At 40.5% G+C, this 22,697-nt stretch overlaps 1 protein-coding gene across 3 annotated transcripts in view; it reads left to right on the top strand.

Moving 5' to 3' along the window:
* The window catches only part of igf2bp2a (insulin-like growth factor 2 mRNA binding protein 2a), a 58,529-nt gene that overhangs the window by 17,409 nt on the left and 18,423 nt on the right, over positions 1–22,697 (top strand). For 2 of the 3 annotated variants that reach the window (XM_063496993.1, XM_063496992.1), the window contains exons 3-6: positions 16,228–16,276; positions 18,395–18,446; positions 21,361–21,424; positions 22,253–22,543. In XM_063496993.1, the coding sequence (XP_063353063.1) occupies positions 16,228–16,276; positions 18,395–18,446; positions 21,361–21,424; positions 22,253–22,543 (456 nt within the window). Of the gene's footprint in view, positions 1–585; positions 595–16,227; positions 16,277–18,394; positions 18,447–21,360; positions 21,425–22,252; positions 22,544–22,697 lie in introns of those variants that run through there. The other variant, XM_063496994.1, reaches the window with a different exon arrangement.

The following is a 22,697-nucleotide window of genomic DNA, read 5'->3' as shown; positions in this document are numbered from 1 at the left end:
CCGGTGTTTGAGAACACACTCTTTCCAAAAGCTGCGTTGTGCCGATGTTTGGAGATTAAGGACTCCACAGTGACGGCAGCTGCGACTGGCAGGGGTGTTTTGAAAGATGTTGCTCATTGACCAGACGTGCAGGGTTTCTGTTTCCCAGAGGATGAATCTTCACTCACCTCCTGCTAGTTACTGTGCGTATTTTCGCTCTCTGTTAGGAACTTCCCTGCAGATGGAGGTGGGGGAGGTGGAGGGCAGTGCATTCAAGTGTGTGTGAACAAGTAAAGCTTGCTCTCCAGAGGGAGCTGGAGGGAGAAGTAAGACGGAGACGTTGAGAGACAGACTGTAGAGAGAGCAGCAGACAGAAAGCAGGAACAGTTTGAGGGCTTGCGTAATGTTGAGTGGTGTGCATGTGTTATTGATCCTGGGACCTACACCTATGGCAGACGCGCTGAGCCTTCCAGCTACGGTATAATACCTTATGGTTGGCAGATTAAAGGATGAGACCTCAGGTACAAGCTGCACAACTCAACATAAAGCAACAGAAGCAGCCATGAGGAGCAGCTAGCAGCGGACCCACACACTGCACCGCCGCAGTATGAGCTGGTATCCACCTGTCAGTAGCTGTAGGCACTGAGGTGTGTGAGAGGCAGACACAGGAAATGCATCAGTGTGTGCATGTAGAGAGGAGTAGACAAACTAGTCCGCTATACTGTACATTAATGTGTTTTGGATGTGTGTGTGTGTCCCCGTGGTCTGGCTGTATGTCTGTCACTGACTGTGCTGACTTTGTGCTTTGTGACGGGGACTCAGAAGGGTCCTCGGTTTCTGGAGAAGCCGGCAGGCATTTGATGTGCACAGGACAGGACAGCACATGAGGAGCGCTCTTGAATTATCTTTCTGTTTATTATTCTTCCTTTCCCCCCCTCCCTTTTTGTTCTGTTGCTTGTGGCTCAGTGGTGAGGGAAGTGGTTTGAGCCCCAACGCATTAAAATGTAAATGCTGTAATTGCAGCTGATTGAATGTTTTCTGCATTTTGCGTGATTACCAGAAATTACTTTTTGAACAGGATTACACATAATGCTCCACGTCCCTCGTGAATTAGCCTATACGCTTAGTTATGAGTGTAACACTCATTCCCGTGAGCGTGATCTGTGAAATCACAGCAAGTTTGGCAGCCATGCAATTTACACAATTAACTTTTTTTTTAATTAGCACAGAGAAATTACTTTTCAGTGCAGCAGAAGTCTGTGTCCAGTATTTAACTTTAGAAATAAATATAATTCTAGATTCTAGAAGTTTTTGAGGAAAAAAAATGTACATCTTTTTTTTACTGATTATCTTATGTTATAATAATTTGGATTTGCAAAATACAGGTAAATAGGTGGCTCCTCGTTTGAGCCATAAACCTTTGGAAGCTCGTAATGCTAATATATACACACAAAATAGAAGAGATTTTAAGACCTTATTTTACTTCTTTTTTTTTTTAATTTTCACATGGGAATCCTGCAGTCCCTACCATGCCATTCAAGTATAACAACAGTTTGAAAATTAGATTTATATGTATTAATTTGGGAGGACTAATATAGGCTAATGAATACTATTCCCTTAAGAGCAGCTGTTTATGTTATGTTTTCTGGATGTTTTCTCCTTTATTACTCAGGACAGTAGGGATTTGATACGAAAGTGGGAATAGAGAGTGTGTGAAACCGGAAATGATGTGGGGCGGACTCAAACATTCCTCATTGGCCAGCGCTTGGTGGCGACCTCGCAGTCGTGTCTAGAGGCTCTTTAGACCCCCAACGTTTGTTGTTGCTAGGTTTCTACATGGCAAATTGTGAGCACAAACAAGAAACAGCAGCTTCTCTCAGCATGAGGAAAAAAAGGTAACGTAACCCACATTAGCAAGAAAACAGCGCTAGCTTGTATTATGTTTACGTCGTTAACTATGAATGGTTCAGCTTACAGTAATTAGTGAATGTAAGTCAGCAGATATCAGCTGAACGTTTTATGTAAAGCCTGGTCAGTTAAAACAGGTCTGGTTCTTTTAACTTTTTTTGTTTAAATAATTTAAACTTCTTTATTCCACCAGAGACATTACTAATGTCTGGCACTAATTCCCAGATAAAGGGTGGTCGAGCTTCCGGTTTTTAAAAACAAACGAGCTCTTTAAAACGGTATTTTGAGGCGACGTGGATAAAGAGTTTTAGGCTTTCTTTATCATATTTTTGTAGTATTACTAAACATACAGTTCCCATTTCCTGGTGACCGTTGAAATGAAAGTTATCTGAGATAAGTATTTAAGGAAAATCAATGGAAGCTAAGATGGCGGCTGCGCAGAAAGCCTTTGTGTTCAGAGGCCTTGAGTTCATTTAAATCTAGTAGGCTGTTTTTACATGTGGATTTTTTTTCTTTTTAAATGTTAGCACAACATTTGTTTGTGTTATCTTAAAAACAAAAAGGGTTGTATTATTAGTGCACTTAAGGCCAATGGTTAAAAAAAAAAAAGTCAGATTAAAGGCACATTTTTCCTCCAAATGTATATTCATTCAGGATAAGTTTACCATTTATTTAAAAAAGTTGATACATACGTATTACATTTATTAAATCAGTAATAACGTCTCCTGGAGTGTCACCAGAATGTAGGGGTCCTCCATTGTGCTTGCACATTGCATTGAAGGAAATAAGAATGGAGGCCCTTCCTTACATTTAGTTACTGCACTTTCTGATAGACATCTACTGTAAATAATTTTTTCCTCCAATTCTGTCTAGTCCCATTATTGTACATTGAAATTTAATAGTTTAAATTAAAAAAAAAAAAAAGGCTTGCAAGCACATTTGCACATTGTATGGCAGTACCATCAGCAGGATATCACAAATGTGTAAAATGCTTTTGGTGAGGGGAAAAAACCCACTGTATGTGAGTGAATTTATACCTGAATGTGTTTGTTTTTTAGTGTTGTGCTTTGTAAACAGTCCCTTACACCAGTGCTGTTAATCTTCTTTGTAGTTTGTCTGCTGGCCTCAGTCAGGCAGGCCTGGCAACCTGTGGTCGCTAGGGACGAATGCGTATTCGCAGATTGGTGTGCGAGCGGTTGCTGGCAGCCACTCATTGACTATGCACTGAGTGGTAGTGAAAGTGTGAAAAGCGTCTCACACACAGGAAATCGAGTATCTACTCTTTCAAAATGTTGCACCCTTTGAAATGTATTACAGAAGGTGACCATTCTCTGTTTCCGGTGTGCAGCGTACGTTTTCAAGTGCTCAGGGAATAAACATTTTTCCTTAGTGATCTGTGGTTGCCAGGATGTTGTTGACTGTTTTCCTAGTGTGTTTCTATGTTGCCGAGGCTCTACAGCAGTATTTTAGGTGGATCTAAGGGGTTAGGGCCCCACCTTTAACAACAAGCAACTGAGAATTTTTTTCATCAGCTTTTATTTGAAGTAGTTAAAATAAATATGAATTTGTTTTCCTTTCTGAAAGCATAAACGGCCTATGTCACGCTGACAGATACCTATTCGTTTGGAGCATGCATGTCACGATTAAGAGCAGTTGTTGTTCAAGAGACGAAGAAACTTTCTTTAGCTTTTTTTTTTTTTTTTTTAATGCATTGTGTACTGATGTGGATCCCATACCTCCTGACTTGAGCTTGGTGTTCTAGGGCTTCAGGGGTTTCTAGGTACACTGAGCCAGGATGGTTTTCTCATATTGTTTCTCAAACTGAGTTTTTTTTACACCAGAAGCCTCAGTGGAAAAAAACAACAAAACATTTTATCTCGAGAGTTGTTAAGAAGTAGGTCACCTGTAATTAATGGATGTGGTATTTCTTGCATTTATATTTAGACTTTCACGTTATTATTATTTTTAAACAGTAGGGATATTACGTCAGGTTCTGCCTCTGCAGGAAAAAAAACAGGTAATGGGCTAGAGTGAGGATGAAGTCACTTAGTGCAGCAGATAGCTACCTTTTCTATTGAAAGTAGAAAAACCTCGAACAATAGAGAAGACGGGAGTTAGCTGAAAATTTGTGCCTGTTGTATTTTCTCCTTGAAAGCTTAGGCGGTTTCTCTTGAGAGAAGTTAATGAATTTACAGCGCAGTGCGCCGCTGTCTCTCTCGCTCTCTGTTGATACCAGTTAATGTAGCTCACCCGACAGCCTCTTTCTTTCTCCCACTCTTCTTCTCTCTTCTATATGACAATAATCATTTGAATAAGAAGGTATTTAATTACACTTTGAATTTCTGTGTTTAAGTGAATGGATGACCTATATTGGTCTTCACCACGTACAAAATCACACAGTAACAGTGATAGATTAGTTATGTTTCCTTCATTTTTACACAAACATTTGTCTGCGTGTTATCAATAGAAGCTTTAATTTTGAAAACTTCTGTAATTACAAGGCCTGGTCCAAATTACTCTAGTCCATACGTAATCAGAGTCTTGGCAACATGCCTGCTGAAGCCTTAACTTCCTAAGACCCGAACTCTTTCATGGCATGCATTTTTAATTTTTCTTTGCTATTTGGGTTGATTGGGACCTAAAGAATGTAAAAACAAAGAATTACCAGATTGTTTTTTTTTTTTACCTAAGTTTTGTTTTTGAGAAAAATGAGATCCACATATGAGGACATTTGTTTCAAATTTTGATAGAACAGTGGCAGTATAATGTCCTCGTAAGTGGATATCAGGCTCTTGTAGAGAAAAGTATTTTGGTCTAGACGTCCCAAAATGTGATGTCCACATATGTGGACGCCAGGTCCTAGCAGGTTAATGGTAAGATTAGTTATTACATGTTATTTTATTGACATCATATTTCTCTTTATTGTTATTGAAAGGGTATTCTCCTTGATGGGAAAAATAGACATTTTTTTCCCTTTTTTTTCTCCTCCTAAATTTATTTTAGTTTTCTCGTAAATTTGTAACATTAGTCTAAAAAACTTGTAATCTCTTCTTGGATCTTTCCTCTTCCTTGTTGTGCTTGCCTGCTTTTTTCACGTTTTTTTTTTTCACTTTAAGTGTCCAAAATAGACTCTCTTTCCCTTTCAAAATAAATGTGTGACACACATTTATCGGCGCTACACTGCAGACATACATACATCTCTACCTGTATTAGAATAAATAAAGATAATTAATCCTGATAATTCACTGTAGAACCTCAAATTAAGTGTAATATATCAGCAATATGACTTAAATTTGAAAAAGTGCTTGTAGGTTAATATAATGAATTTAGTTATAGTTGTAGCTTATGTGCTAAAGAAATGTCTTAAATATGTCTATTTCCCTAATGCGGAGGGACATTTTAAGTCTAGCCTGTGTGCTGGCCCACACCCTGCACAGTAAATAGTGAAACTCACAGATCAAAGTTTTGTCTGACCAACAGTCACTTTGCTGTGGGGTTTTTTTCCAATTGTGAAATTTAAAAATTTGATTACACTGTTCAATATTTGTACACCAAACTAGTAGTTATGCCTTGTTTAGAATGCATCATTTTTATATTATTTTTTATTTATTAAGCTCTTAAGAGAATAGATTTTAAGGCCTAAAACAACTCTGACATGTTATTGCCATTTGTCAGTTTCCCACCTGCTCAAAAATAAATTTAGCAAAACAAGTGTTTATATAGTAATAAAAAATGTGTTTGATTTAAGGTGTCTGAATGTATTTTACAGTCATTATGAAGTGCTCCGTCGCTTTGTTTGAAGCAAACGGTTGTCATTTAAATAGAAATGGATTATGCTACAGTTATGGGCAAATGAAACATTTTTTTAAAAAATACTCATTTCATTGGCTTAGCAGGCATGACGGGAGAAAATGCGTTTTGTGTCAGCTGGGCACCCTGTGGCATTGTAGCTCTGACTAAAAAAAAAAAAAAAAAATTAATTTGTGATGATTACACCTGAGAGCTGAAAATGATTTTTATATCTGCAACACTGTGCAAATAACTTTTGGCATAACGAGAGGTGAACCGGTGGCATTGTAAACATTCGTTCATTTTTTTTCTTTTTTCTTTTATTGTAGTCAAACTGCAGTCTGCTTATCTTCAAGCTTACCTGTATTGTACAGGCAGAAAAGTTAATGACTTTGGACTGCCAGCTTTCACTACAATAGGGCCTCAGACATGAACGCTGTGTTTGACCTGAATCACTGAAATCTGTTGAATCATTTGTAATTATCTCATTATATAACCCAGAGTCACTGCTTGGTTCAGCAGTTAATCTTGAAATGTCCCTACGTACATGTAAATGACGAGGAACAACACGCAGTGTTGCCTTATTTACATCTTTCTATTAACCAGCCGAGTGAGTGTCGACAGCAAAGAACAGACAAATGTCAACAGGAAGGCTGTGGCTTCCATCTGAGCCGCATGCGCCTACCTGCATGCCTCTCGGCCTGTGCCTCCCCGCCTCGGTGCCACGGTGAAAACTAATGCGTGAAGAGAAACAGGCAGGCAGGTAAGCCTGCTGCATTCTGATGAGTTCTCGCCCCACGAGGTCTGGGAGGGGAACTGAAGCAGGCACCTGAGTACTACATACCGAGATGAGGTGGTTAGCACTACCGTGGAGCAGCAGCTTTGTTCATTCTCGAGCATCAGTGTGAAAAATATGTAGTTAGGGAACAATGGAAAAGGGGAGACCAACTGCCTGTTTTCTACCTGATGATCATGGGATATACTGGAGGGATAAACACCATTAAGTGAAGCTGCATGTGCAGAAGACGTTGGTTGTAACACCCGTCAATATATTTGATATGTCACTATACGTTTAGTCAAAAAAAAAAACCCACGCATTTTGTTTCTTTACAATATGACCATGTTTTTACCCTGTGAAACCTGTCCATGTAGGTGTGGGACATGTGTGTTGTCAAAGAAGTGTCTTGTAGTCATAAACTGATCGAAATCTAACTTGACCCTGCAGTTTTCCTCACGTGTATAGAGCATTTCAGTGCCTTTTGGTCTTCTCATTGCTTATAATGACATTTTTATCTAGCCAAGCAGTTTTCACTGAACAAGCTCTGAAAGTACATTATCTGCCCACCACTGAACAGTCCTCAGTTTTTGCCATAACTGGAAATGATGGATGCTTATATTTAATACGGCCAAAGTTTCAAGCCTGCGTACAAGTAATCCCCATTAGGTTGCAGACTGCTGTAAACGCTTAGTTTTCAATTTTTTTTTCTTCTTCTTCTTTTCCTGTTCCCTGTTTTTGGGCTAGGTTGACGTCAGCTGCTTATATGGTCATGTCAGGCACCACTAGATCTGTGACTCTGTGAACAAAATGGCTCACCCAGAAAATGTTTCTTCCGTTATGCTTGAAAATGCTGTGCAGCCTTTTAGGGGTTTATTAGGATATGTCTTAAAATGAGCTTTTTCCCATTGTGAAGTTCAGTTGAATTTGCTTGCATTTTCTAAATTAGAATGCACAAGTACAGTCTTGGTATGTGGTAAATGTATATCTTTTACAGGGTTTTTTGCTGTGTTCTCTTCATAGATGGTATCAAAACTATATGTAGCTACTGTGATATTACCCATACATTTTTGAAATCTTAAGAGTAAATTACAGTGGCAAGTTATGTCTCATTTTCAGGGCTGCATGTCTCCAAAAATACTTTAAAATAGGTTCGAAGATGCATTTTATATCTAACTGTATGAGACTGTTGTAGGGTACTGATTATCTATAACGAATATGGAAAGCAAAAGACAGAGGGCTTTTTGCCCTCCTTTGATTCTTGCAGGCAGTGGTTTTGCTTATTGTCTATTGGTTATGGTTATATTGTGCTTCAGTCTTGACATCTGATAATGGTTTGTAAATTGCAAACTAAAGTCATTGCAATGTCGTTCTTTTCATGGTTAGCTTCAATTCTATGAACAGACTTAAGTGAAATGACACTGAGCAAGCAGCAAGCGCCTCCTCCACTAAGAAAGAAGAAAATGAACCACCGCTGCACCAGTGCCCAACCATAAACCATTTCAACTCAGATATTATTAAATAGTCATTAATTCAGAATCATTTCCTAAGAAATTAGGAAATGATTCTGAAATGATTCCAGGAAATTTCTTCCCAAGAAATTCGCTGGATAGAGTTAATAATTATTTGATATGTATCAAAAATATGAATGTCCTTATAGGAGTTTAAAACCCAAGAATAGATTTAATCACCATACATTTGTTTGTGCAGTTGTTTTTTGTTGATGTTGATAAATCCCATATTTTGCACTGTCACTGCTTATTTCTTACCTCTCCAATGACTGCAAAATTGCACATTCTTCTCAGAATTTCTGGAAAATAATTGGAGATTGCTGAGTCAGAAAATTCAATGCCACATTTTTTTTTTTTAAATTGCCTTGTACAGCCATTATCTCCAATGTATTATATTTGTTCTGTGCTCTTAGATGTGTCCTGACAGAGCTCACACAACCCAATATACAAACTCAAACCAGCGTGCAGAAATGGAAAAGTTTTGTCGAACAGCGTCATAGGTTTGTGTGATGTCCTGTTTATGTTTTGCTTTAGAGACTGTTTGTCCTTGTGGGTGGAAAAGCAGGAACAAATCTTTGTGGCTAGAGGACGGTAACAACGTATAGACACCACTCTCATACAAATCCTGTTATCTCTGCTCCACAACAATTGGATGGGACTTAGAGAAGCGCTTAGGAGCACTAAACAGAAATGGTCTGAGCAGCGTCTTAATCCAGCAGCAGAGAGTGGGCCACAGTGGGAGTGCCAACAGAGTTTGAAAGGAGAAGCGGGGGGACGTCTTCCACTCTGAAGGGTGTCCTGAATATTGTTGACTTGTTGCGCCTTCTCTGAGATTTCAGGGCGTTTAGGAGCTTAAGGGTCAATACCAGAAATTGGGTTAATTCAGATTAGATGAATCCGCTGCAGTTGGTGTCTAAGGACCACTGGGCTTTTTGACCAACCCACCCAAACTGAGCCATATACTGTTTCACCACTAGACTCGGCGTAAATGAAAACTGTCAGTGCAGACTTGCATTTACCGTAAAATCAGTCCAGACTGAAGATGTAAGAGCAACAGCCACTCACATACATGCGCTGGCAGCTGTAAATGCAGCTGATTGTTCGCTGATCACATTATGCTGCACTCAGCACTGCACTACCATACATAAAAGAAACTGAGACATTAGTGTTGCCTGCACAGTATATATATCACTGCATTAGTAACATGAGCATGTAATAGGTGCGTAATCACATGCCTCCAGTGTGATTTACGACCGCAGAGTTTTTCATTTCCTATTTTATCTGCATAGTACAGCTGATGTGATGGAGGCCAGATCATCTTTCATTTTGTGAAGCCATCACTCGTGTGAAAATATGAAGTCTTCCGTCAAGCTGTTTCTAGATGCTGTGAACTTCCTGTGTGTGTGTGTGCGTTATATCCTCAAGCATGGCCGTCAGTTGCTAATAGAGCCTTTTGTTAGCAACTGAACTGTTTTGTTAGAGAGTGGTTTTCTGTTTTCTGACAGAAAATAGGTTCAGCAATATTGTTTATCTTATCCCAGAGAAGAGATTATCTCCTTAAGCATTAAGCAGTAAATATGTTCCTAAGCTGTTGTGAAACAATGGTGAGGACTTTGTAATATGACATGTTTGCACTGACAATCAGCCGGTGTTGACAGCTAAATGGATGCAGGAAAGAGGGGAATGACAGTTAAATGGAGAAAAAACTCCCAACACATTTATCATTCAGGTGGATGTTGCAAACAATTATGTGTGAGGACTGCAGTAGCGGTGAGTGAGTGTGCAGAGGTGTTTGTGTGCGTTTTGTGAGGCAGCGTGCTCCGGACTGAAAGACTATTTGAGATGCCTTTTCATTCGTCCAGAGCGAGCCACCCTGCTGGGCGCAGGACAGCGTGCCTTGTGAGGCGTCTCTGACAGCCTGGGCATCCACACAGAACAGGGTGAGAAAGGTAAACAAGGCTTTTAAAGGGCTCATTAGAAAGAATCCTTGAGCGGAGAAGGAAACGTTTAATTATTCACTCGTGAGTTTCTGTGTAGAGGGGAAAAAAAGGAAGGAAAAAAGGTTTTCCCCTCAGCCGAAATTCCAAAAGACGCCTTGGGGAAAAAAACAAAACTTATCGTGTTGTAGTGTGTTTCTAATGACATAAGTGAGTTTGATTTTTGGGGGTTAGGAACAAAGTACACTGAGATTATGATAAATTGAAATCTGCACTGTGCATGCTGAGTGAGCGTGGAGGACATTTTGAAAAGCACATGCGTTAGGAACATAAAGAAAAAATTTTTCATGTGGAATATTTCTTCTGACATACAGTTAGGTCCGTGCCTGTCATGTCAGTTTTTACGCGATATAAAAGTGTCATATCACAGTATCATTGCTATAGGAACACCATGCATTTAGATTCAGTGACTCGAACAACGAGGGAAGCCCAAGCATGTCTGAGAGCAAGAGCCTCCAGTGGTGATTTAGTACTTAAAAAGCGAACTACTCAGCAACTTAGAATCAGCACAGTACTTTGCAAAACATGCAAGAAAACTATTTCTGCTAAATGTGGAAACACTGCATGTTTTTCACCACTTGATACATGTGTGACTCAAAAGTAAACTAATACGTTGACAAAGTGTGGCTGGAGCGGTCGCTTGTTGCAGTCCATAGGACAGGAAGAGCAAATGCTAGATGGAAATGACTGATGTGGTTACACAGTAGAAAAGAAATGCTATAAGCAGCTGGTTACAGGGCTGTAATACATGGAAAAACAAAACATACAAGGTGCTGGGGTTGTTGCAGCACGTCACATCATGGTTCAAGTGAACTTGAACTTAAAACTCTCTAGGATGTTTTCATAAATAAGTAGAAGAAATCAATAATGATTTTTTTCTCTTCTCTAAATAATGCCATGCATCATGGTCAAATGAGGTTACATACTAGTAACCAATAGCTACAATGGTGCATTTCTTTTTCTAAATTAGCTTTTGGCCAATACCTATCACTAGGTACTAGGCCATAAAAGAGGGCACATCAGAAGACCAGCAGATTAATAAGCTTGAATTCCCTAAAAACCTGGATTTGTCTCTGTTGGCTCAATCCAAGTGATCATTCTCCAGTTTGTGATTATAAACATGGTTGTGAATCACCATGATGCAAAACAGGCTCACACACCTGTCCCTAAGGTGTCTTCACAGGCTATCTTGAACACTTTGGACATCGTTCCCTGACATGAGGAAATTTACTGCCTAAATCTCTGAGCGCTGATGATACGACGATAACGTTCTGACCCATTATGAGCTGCTGCTGAGCACTTTAACATTATCATTAAGCAGTAATTTCACACTACTTCCTTTGCTGCAAAAGGGCATTTCACTGTATTGTAAGCTGTGCAGATTTTGCTTTTGGGCCCAGTAAAATATGATGTTGGTAAAATATTACCTTGACTGCTGTGTCTTAAGAGACCTCATAGTAGCAAGATTGGCATGCTTTTTTATGAATTCATAATGAATTTGCCCACCCGTATGGGTGCCTGACATGTGTGCCCTGTGTATTCTTGTGTGCAACCACAGGGTCTGGTAGTTGCAAGACTGGCATATTTTTATTTTATTTATTTTTTTAAGAGGTATGTTAGAATGTGACAAGACGAATGGAATATTAAAACCTCTGTACCTTACAGCTTTACAGTCCACACACACACACACACACACACACACACACACACACACACACACCCCAACTTCATGGCCATTCCCATGGCTCTGGATGGTTTAAACGCTCAACCAAAAGATACAACATCCTATGTAGAAATATTTTTCAGTGTTGTTATGTGACTGCTGTGCAGCTTCTGAAGAGTTACAAGGTTAGGTTACTTTAGCTACTGTTAAATTGAAAATGTTAAACAGTTATTTTATACGTTTACTAAATGAAATTTCCAGGGAAAACAGTATCTGGGCTGCTTTTGTGCTTATATTTCACTTAGTCTGTGTCACTGGATGTAATGCTTGCTCAGTGCTATTACACTAATAGCCCTAATCCACAAATACTTACTTGGCTCGGCTCAACTCGGTTTTAGGGTTTTCCATTGGGTGGTAGTACCTGGTATCAGGTACTTTTATTCCATTAATGTTCCAAGTGATGTGAAGCTGTCCGAAAATTTGACGTCAGCAGACTGCATGCCACTGATTAGCTAGTCAGTGGCGTCACTTGATGACTCATGACAGCGTCTCCTTCATGAAAATCAAAAACCCATATTTGAAATCCAGCAAAGAGGGAAATTTCTACACAAAAACAGCACTGTGGTCCCAGATTCTGGGGGGGAAAAAAAACACACACACACACCGAGCAGCAGGTATACCACCAACCAAAACCCAGTAGAGTTGACCTGAGTAGCTACTAATAGAAAAAGGATATATAATGCTGATGCTGGCACTTTTGCAGTAAATTCACACTTCAGATTAACGAGTGTGTCATCAGTGGCAGAAAATTACTAGAAAAGAAGGATTGAAAATACCCTTCATTTACTTACATTTATAAATGCTGCTGCCTGCAAGCAAATACCAAACATACAGTTTGGTATTTATTCATTTATTTTTTCCTATATTGTCAGAAATATCATGGAAGTTTTCTTGAACTATCATGATATAATTTAGAATCTTTGTCATCCACCTCACTTCCAGTTTATATCTATAAAGTCACACATGGTATCAGATATGGTAACTTCTAGAATATATTGCAATAAACTGCCTTTTTTTTTTTTTTTTAAGAGCATGGGGCCGTTTTGCATGGTAACTGGTTTTTAATACTTGCACATGTGAATTTATAAGCTCTTATAGAATCTACTTTTATCAAAGTAAAAATGCTGCATAGATCAGCCCCAGCTGTGGTTATGTGTCGCTTGTTGTAGTCATGTGTCTAAATTTTATAGACAATATCTCCCAGAAGCATCTGCAGTATTTGATAAATGTAGCCTGCGTTTCGGGTTGTGTTTTGTGTTACTCTCGTGTCATTCCTGTTGAAACTTTTCCCAGACTGATGTTGACACCTTGTCCAACTTCTCTTTTTTGCCTCCATTAAAAAGAGTTCAATTTCAGAGTCTTTGCCCATTTGCATTGACAGACGCTGTAGTCTCATGTAGCCCTGTTTCTAATGTAAGGTGGAGTTAAGCTTTCATAACTTGAGGGGGGGAAAAACATCAACGTCTCACTTTTGACATTTTTGGGTACAAATTAATCAGTTAGTGCAATGTTAGTGATAGATTAATTTGAATTAATGATTAATTTTATATTTGTTGACAAATAGATTAAACAGTCAATTGGTGCAGCTCTGCTGCTAATCTTACTTGCAACCAAATGATATGTGCCGATAACCAGCTGAGTCTCTGCTCCAGACACACAAAGGTTTTAAAATTTGAAGGTAGAACTGAAAGCACAGATCAGAACAGAGGAGAACAGAGAATCTGTGAAAGGATTCCTCTAGAGTGGTTGATGATCATAGGGTCATCTTTAGGAGCAACGCAAACTTTTGGCACGGGGTGAATACCCTCTTTCTCATCCCTCTGTCTGCCTGCTCTCTCAGAGGTTAAAATTCCTTCGACTGCTCCGCTTGCATGTGCGTATTAGTATGCACGCCTGTGTGCAGACACGGTTCCTTAGCTCGTACAGGTGGGTGCAGTAAATATTAGCTTTTCAAATGAACATGGCCACCCTCGGATATTTAAAGGCCGAAATTGAGAGGCTTTCTTTTTTCTCTTGGCAGGCAGCTCCAAACCAGCAGCAGACAGCTTGGTTACATTCAACAAACATTAAGTAACCATTGACTTCAGTCTACATCTTCTACTGCAGTTCATTTTGGACTTGGGAAAGGAGGAGCTGAGAAAGGGCGCTGGGTTCAAGCTTGAATGCAAGCAAACAGGAGATATTAGCAGATGACTGCCTCTGGTTTATTCACGGATAATAAGGGAACACAAATAAGTTGAGGATACCTGAAAACTGTAGACAGGCAGCATTTTATTTTACAGAAAGCAGTCATCTTGTGCTTATCCAGTCAATGCTGAGTGAGACCTCAAATGTGTCACTGCTTACTCAAGATGTCCCTTTGGATGCTTTCAGTCTGACAGGAAAACAGGTGGCTCTAAATAATGACTTTGCCACAGAGATGCTGAAAGAAATGGTGCATTTCTTACAGCGATGTTTTCCTGTTGAAGAATGAGTTTGCAAAGTTTACCCCAAACCCAGCGTCCTGCTCAGGTTAGCCTCCCCCATCATCAGATTCACTTAAGTATCCATTCTAATATAAAGTAAGTGTTCAGCATCAGGCATCAAGATTACAGTTGGCATAATTAATTAGCACAGATGCCTATAGAGAAGTGGTCCTTCTGAATTCACGGACTATTTAGGCAGACTACGCCGAATGAAAGGACCTTTCAGTTTCCATATTCTGCAGGTTGGGGATGCCAGCATTCGGAGCTGTTTTGAGGTTTTGACTTGGTCTTAAATCCTTTTCAGCTACTGGCTGCTTTTTGGATGGCACGGGCTTGTTTACGACGTTAAAGAAGGTGATGTGTTTTAGCGGTAGAGACAGATTTTAATTGGTTTACCCTTGTTTGGATATTGGCTGCCAAAAGAGATCTTTCATCAAGCCACTTGCTTTAAACTGCCATCAGTGACAGAAAGCTTGCAGGCCACTGTGCTGTACAACACAGCAGGAATTGTCCGTTTGTTTTTTATCCTTTTGTGCATTCTATTTTATTTCGGAATGAAGGCAGTATCTGAAGTGTCTATCGCTTTAGAGACTTTAAAGTTATAGTTGGGAGATTTATTGCTATATATACATATAAAAAGGTGTTCTACTCTTAAATTAAGTTTGCTTTTTTGCTGCCGTTTTTCCATTGCTTACCTTAAATTGGTATTGTCAGTTTGTTAATTTATTTCTTGGTATTTTAAGAAAAAGGGGAGAAGAGGAAGAGGGCTGTCTTTAATCCACGTGACACTGTGTTTCTCCGGACAATCAGAAAAGAGTCATTCATTCATGTCCAGCTGCCCGCGCAGTGCTCTCGACCTCTCCTCAGCCACTGACGGGAAACTCTGACCTGCAGTCTTTTGCGCCCAGCCTGGTTCAGGAGAAAAATGCAGAATAGAAATGTTTGCCAGTGCGTGAACACAGGCATTCGAGGCGCAGCAAAGCTGATACGACGTGCGTGTTTGTTTGTGGGTCCCATGGCGATCCCGCCTGAACTGAAATCTACCGCTCATTATCACATCTCATTACATTTCCTCCTCCGCTTCATATCTGCATCTCAGCCCTTCAGTCTCACTCGTTGTAGTGCCTCATGTTTTCCCACCAAAATGCTTCTCAGCAGCATGGCTTTCTCTCCACCGGTCCTCATCAGCTGCCTTCATCGCAGAGCTGGACTCTCTCACGTTAATGTAGTTGTTAACAGCCTGTGGTCACAGGCGGTTTGTGTGGCTTTGCTGTTGGAGCTGAAACGCTCACAGGAGGCAGAGGAGGTGCTTTGTAGGACCTCTGATCCCAAACGGACCGGCCAGTGACGGACTGCTTGGTTGACTGATATAGTTTGACAAGAAACTAAAAAGACCAGGGGTTCAGTGTTAAATTACAGAAATTGAAGATACAAATGAAAGGGATATGAACTGAAAACCAGAGCGAGAAACTGTAAAAGAACACATGAATAAATTTTCAGGGAATACATGAATATCTTGTTTATTGCTGGATGTGGGTACTTTTTGTTTCCTTTGTTCTCCAAACCAAAAACACACCCTCTGTTGCTCTAGTTACGTCACTCAGGACTAAGGAAACCCATCATTGTGGTCTGAGCGCCTCTTTTTTTTGTTGTTGTTTGTTTGTTTTTGTTTTTTTCCTTGTCATGTGATACTTTCACTTCTCCAGTTGAGAGTAGTAAGCACAGTGCTTGTAAGATGGTGTTACCAGGAGTCACATGCTGCTGTCTAATAAACACCCTCACCGTACATACCTACGGTACCTTCAGCACATCTGTGACAGCTCTTTGATTGGTGATAATGAGCCGTGGGTGTTTACAGTGACTGTGAAATTACATACAGTAAATATAGTACAGGTCTGATTCTACATTGTCTTTGCTTTTGAGCTACTGATACAGCAGAGGTGTGTGTGTATAAATATACACTATATATAGAGCAAAGTTTGCTGCCTTTGCTGTGAACACAACAGATGAGTGTAAGTTTATGTGAGTTTGTGGTTCGGGTCTGTTAAATTCTCTCCGTCTGTGTCTCTCATCTCTGCAGGAGTCGGAAGATCCAGATCCGGAACATTCCCCCTCATCTACAGTGGGAGGTCAGTTTGTGTGTGTCTCCGTCTGTGTGTGTGTGTGTGTTGGTGTGACAGTAATGCCCTGTTGATCAGCACCAGGTAGCACATAAACCAGTTTCCTGACGATGAGTCACCAGCCTTTATCCTGTGTTTGTGTGTTTATGTCTGTACTTGTGTGCGTGCTTATGTCTGCGTCGGTGTGCAGATGACAGTGCGTCTGTGTGTCAACATCTGTAACCTTGCTGGGGTCCAAGTTGGTTTTCTCTGTGTGAGAGTCTCTGTCTTCAAGCCTTTACTCCATCATTTTTCTTATTTTAATATCTGCAGCCTGTCTGCGCTCACAGCTCTGGGCATGTGGTTTAAATGGGTTTTATTGTTTTTAATATTATAAACATTAGCGGATAAAAACGCTTTGTGTTTACTGAACAGATTAAGACAATTTGACTTATCCCCCACCCCCAGTCTTTTAGTGCTGCATACAGTTTTATTGTACAAAAGAATTTATTCACATTTAATAACACAATATTTTTGTATTAGTATATAGATAAAGAATTGAATATCTGATAGAAAACATGTGATCCAAGTGTCATCTATTTGTGTTTCTGAAATTTAGTAGAGACGCTCAGGGGCAGCTCATTTTATTTTATGTGGCTCATTCAGAGTTATTCCATTTCTGTTGGACCAGATGAGTAAAATAATTAGTTTCCGTAATAACCTAAATAAAAAAAATAAAATAAACAAAAGTACAGTTTTTGAAGAGTTAAAAGAAACCCATCTATTTAAAAACAGATAGTGGACAGCATGAAATGTCTTTAAAAAAACAAACAAAAGATCAAAGGTATGTTTTTCTGCATTCAGTCAGTCTACAGCCATTTTTAGCAGCACGGTGCCTCAGCACTTTTGCCTCACATCTGCATGGTCCTGGGCTCAAACCCACGAGGGCCTTTCTGTGTGAAGTTTGCATGTCCTCCTGAGGCTTGCACAGGTTTTCTGCAGGAGCTCCAGTTCTGCCTGCCATTGAAAAACATGTAATGGTAACCCTGTCTGTCTTGCCCCAGGCATTTTTGCAAGAGATTCTTAATCTCAAGAGTTTACTGGTAAATAAAATAAAATATCAAAGATGCGCTGCTGTAGTGAATAAAAGAATGTGCTGCAATGGCTCCTTGGCTTAACCATAGGCCATTGGTAATATCTTTCTTAAAAGCTGGAAGCCTAACGATGTTTCGAACCTTTGGCTCAGATGAAAAAGGACAATTTTTTGGGATGTCCATTCTAATGATGTGATTTATTCTTAATGCATGAAACACAATTCCTTGCCACAAAATACAGTGAAAAGTTCAAAATTGTGGCCCTTCTTCTCTGCAGATGTCACTCTTTGCACACCGCCGGTCCAGGAAAGATCCTTCGGTGGTTTTCTTTTTACATTCCCTGTTTTGTTGTTTTTTCCTACATGAATCTGACCTCTTTCTGATTGAACAGTGACCTCTTATTATTTAACATATTATGATGGAGCGCTGCCACACATTCTTATATCACTTTAGGTGTTGGTATGTCTTTTATGCCTGCCTTATTTCCCCTTTGCACCTTAATGTTCACACAGCAAGATTAGGCTCTTCAGCCACAAGGATAACAACTGAGATACAAGATCTTGGAATAATACTTTGATTAATCATACTTATGAATGTTAAAGTATCTCTGTTTTTACCAATATTGCGTGACTGCAGGGCATGATATCTCTGATACACACACACACACACACACTCTTTGCCACCTCTCCAGGTTTCTCTGCAAGTATTAGCTGTGATCTCAGATGCCATTCAGCTCTCATTTTCTTTATTTACAGACAAGTCTGCACTAGCTGCAGCCACTCATCTGACATTAGGAAAAGTTTTTGTTTGGCGCTAGGTACATCAACGTACAGTGCCTTTTATTATCCATGCATTGCAGAGGAATAAGCTGATATGAGGTGACGTAATTAAAATAATGTAAGGTTAAATGTCCTATTTCAGGTCTGGCCTTCCAGTAATAAGCTTTAATCTAAAGATCAATCAGATCTTAAAGTTTTGATCTCACTCTAATGTGTATGTGTGTCCGTGCTGTTTTGTGTGTCTGAGTTTTATCTTTTCTCTTTTCCCCCATCAGGTTTTGGATGGCCTTCTAGCTCAGTATGGTACTGTAGAAAACGTGGAACAAGGTACAGAATTCTTCTCCTCCCTGTTTGCTGTGCATGTCATCTTCATTTGGTTCCAACTGTTCAATGCACATGAGACTGTTTAGCATCACACACACACAAACATGCAGGCACGCAGACCTCCCAGTGAGTCAAGTCTCCCTTTGTGACTTCACTTCCTCGTTACCATCATCCCACACAACCATTATCTAAACATAACCCATCTCTGCATATGAATCAGCCTTTATCATCTTGTCTGTCTGCGTGTGTGCGTGCGTCTTATAAGTTTGACCCGAAGAGTCGAGCGTTTGAATTGCATGCAGCCTCTATAATAAGCACTGTGTACTACCACGGTTCCCGTTGGCCCCAGCGTATGGATTGAAGTGGGCAGACATGGCAGGAATCCAGTAGTAATGTGTCCACGTGTGTGTTTATGCCTGTATGTGTTTGCAAGATGGATCTCTTTTGGGGAGGTGCATCGTGGTAACTGGGGAGGACACTGCAGGCGCCTGTGGTGAGGCTTTTGCACTGTCTGAGTTTGTGTGTGTGTGTGTGTGTGTGTGTGTGTGTGTGTGTGTGTGTGTGGGTGGTGTTGGGGGGGGGAGCCAGCATTAGAGCAATCCCTGCAATCCCTTTTGCTGTCTAAGCACGCATGCATGAGTAATAGAGGCATGCACCGCTAGGTATGAGCACCAACAAAGATGCACATGTACAAATCTTTACACACACGCACACACAGACAGGCACAGTGTCTCCTTGTATATCAAAACAGCCACAACCAACTACTACCCACTGTTGTCATGACAGGTGCTAAAAGAGAATCCGACAGAGGAGTTACTCCACTCAGAGTTTACCACACGCTGCCGTTAAACAGTCTACTTCATGCTGTACCACACACCAGCACAGCATTTTCCCTTCATCTCCTCTTTCAGTTCCTCAGTCTGGCTTTCCAAACATCGCTAGTTGCAGTGAATTATCAATGGAGCCAGCTTGCTCGTGTGTCCGTCCCTGCTTGCGGTCTCTGTCACTTTTCTCTGCCTGGGTCTGTGCGCTCTTGTTACAGGGGTGAGGTTTTAGAGAAGTCCCGTGTTCTTGTGTGGCATGGTCATAGCTGCTGGTGGCGGGGTGGGGCAGAAATGGCTGTGAGTGCCGGTGCCGGGCACCACGCCAGGCTCAGCCCACTCGCCCTCTCTAAGCCAGCTGGGCACTCTCCCTGGATTTAACCCTTTAAAATCTGCTATCTGCTGCTCGCTAACAGGTTCGGAAGTTTCTTTTTTAGACATTGATGCCTCTTATGACTGTTCACAGGAAAAGCAAGCTGAAACATAATTTTACTACTTCTGTGGTACACCTGGCATCTCAGACTTATTTATAATTGACATGTTTTGTTCTTGGCTTGCATGGGCGTTTATGTGCCTGTTTTATCTAAAACCTCAGAAGTATCTTTACAGAGCTTTGAAGACCTACTCGATTTGACATTTATTTGATTTCACAAGCATAGTTGAAAAAACGTAGATACTGTTGTCTCTTGTGGCAGAAAGCATTTCATCAATAACACAAGCTGCCTTTCTCAGACCTTGTTCTTTTGCCATTAGTATCACTGTTGTTCTCTCAAATTACAGGTATCATGCAGTTAAATAAAACATGCTGAAGTACAATGTGCTAAGACCGGTTAAGGAAACATGTATACCAGGGTGACAAATTAAAGGGAAACCCTCCAATTTTGACCCCCATAGTGAGGAGAGCTAGTGGCTCTTATCTGTTTTCACACACGCACTAGCACAGCAGCCCTAAATCTTTCTAGACTTTATCCAGCGCAGGTACATGTGAGCAGTATTTAACCTTCCCATGTCAAAAGATTGTGTGCTGGTCGGTTACACCTGTCAAATATAAGATGAGGAAATATCTTTTAAAATAAATTTTCCTATGTAATGCAGAGACTGAAGCTGTTTTGGCAGCTTGTGGTGGTTCAGCATCTTGCAAATAAACTCTCTTATAATGTTTTTGGTTTTTTTCTTTAATTTGTCACATTTTTTTGTATTTATGCATTGCATGAGTTAATAACAGCAAAAACAAAACAAAACACTCTGAAAACAATTAATATTAGAGCAAACAAAACCTTTTTTGTGATCTCTTAGAGAACAAGAGAGGAGGAAAAAAAATGTTTTGCAGTCGAGTCTCAGTATTCATAGCCCAGCTCTTGGCTTCAGCTAGACTGCATCTGTTGATTATTTCATTAAGTGATGAATATTGATGGCATTTCTCTTTATTATAAGACAAAGAAAAAGAATATAAAGTTTGTGCTTGCTTATCGTTTTTCCTTATAAATTACTAGAGTGATCAACTCAGCATCTGAGCTGTTTGATCAATGGACAAATTCATCAATCGATCGATTGTGAGCTTCCTTTGTAATTGCGTGTACTTTACAAGGCTCGCTTGAATTGAATTCCACTTACAGTTCAACCTTTGAAGAATTGAAGAATGCGCGATCTCAGCAGGAATCAAACCCTTCAGTGTGGCGGTATCCGTGTTGTTCTTTCCTCACCGGACCACAAGTCTCGACGAGGTGCTTCTTAGCTGTGCATTGCGTTGCATTTTATCACAGATTACTTGCTTTGTTGAGGCTGTCATGCCAAACTTAAATAGTTATTGTGCAAGTGGCAGAGAGGCTATTGTGTTAAGCTGCTCCTGTCTGTAGAGGAAGCAGCAGGGTCTGGAGGGGAGCCAATGTGGTGATGGTTGTAATGGATTCACACAGACAAGTGGTTCTCTGGGTCACCACGGGAACCTGAATGCGTCTCTGCCTCACCTACGGCAACAACAAAGAACTGCTATGTGCATGTGACCGAATCTCTGTTTACTGTGTGTCATCTTTTGGGTGTTTTTTTTTTTTTTTTTTCTTTTTTTCATGTCCTTCTCTTTCTGTCTTGTTTTGCAGTGAACACTGATACAGAAACAGCAGTGGTGAATGTTACATACGCAACCAAGGAGGAAGCTAAAGTGTAAGCAGCACATAATAGTGACACTGATGCATGAAAGTAGAGCAAGACTCATGATATACTTGCACAGACAAGAAGCTGCAATACAAGCAGTACTGGTCCCGCTGTTCGTATATTTTTCTTTGTACCAGGCGGTTTCAAATGTGTATCCATAAAGGTTAGAGCAGGGTTGGTTCATCTGTGGCCCACACAGTAACAAACTCCTTGTGAACTGATTTTTTTAACACAAACACATGTAAGCTTGGAGGAGGTTACTATACTGTAGAAAAAGACAGGATTAAAAGGTAGAAGGCAAACATGTTTGTTCTCTCCATTAGCTGTCCATCCAACACCTAGGTCACATTTTCCCAACTTTTTTAGCCTTCTGAAAACAGAGTAGATGCGTTTCAAACCATTGTGTTGGTGTGTTTATGAGGGGAAATTTTTTTTTGAAGGGAAAATAATGTGATGTAAGCTCACCAGGTCACTGCCGGTGGGTGTGTGGTGAGCTAGAGTTGAGAAGCTTGCTGTGTGATCTTGCATTTTAATTTTTTGCATTTCCCACGAAAAAGCGCAGTGAATGATGCATGAAATCAAATTATATTTAATGTTTGTCCACCAATAATCAGATGTCAGGTGTAATTTGCCGCTTTGGTGACTGTTGCTCGGCTGAGGTAGTCATCATGTGTAACAAACATGTGTTTACAAGCAAGTATATCAGAGGCTTATGAAGTTAATCAGTCAAACTGTCAGAGAACCTGTATTCTGATATTCTTGTGTTAGTGCATCTGTTCATTTATTTCCCCTCTCTCTTCTTGACACTTGTGCTTCTACATTCCTACTACCACCCAGAGCCATCGAGAAGTTGACAGGACACCAGTTCGACGACTACTCCTTCAAGGTGTCATATATCATGGACACGGATGCTGCTCCACCTGTCCAGGCTCCCCGCACGCGTCGTGGGGGTCGGACTTCGCGGGACCAGGGCTCCTCTCAGCCCGGGCCATCAGGAGGCTACGGATCTCCACGCCCCAGACAACACGACTTCCCACTGCGCATGCTCGTGCCTACTCAGTTTGTGGGAGCCATCATCGGCAAGGAAGGCAACACCATCAAGGATGTCACCAAACAGACGCAGTCAAAGTAAGCAACAGCACCTCACCCTGCTGGAGTTTAACCTTTCTTTTATTTTTTGGGTCAGGACACATTTTGGCAATGTACCTCAGCAACTGCTGCTGCTGCTGCTGCTGTTGCTTTTGCTTCTTCTGCTTCTTCTTCTTCTTCATCATCTTCATCT

Source organism: Pelmatolapia mariae, linkage group LG16_19, assembly GCF_036321145.2.
Source record: "Pelmatolapia mariae isolate MD_Pm_ZW linkage group LG16_19, Pm_UMD_F_2, whole genome shotgun sequence".
NCBI classification, from domain to species: Eukaryota; Metazoa; Chordata; class Actinopteri; order Cichliformes; family Cichlidae; genus Pelmatolapia; species Pelmatolapia mariae.
The sequence above is the reverse complement of the archived record's forward strand: the minus strand, read 5'-3'. Positions and strand labels throughout refer to the sequence as shown.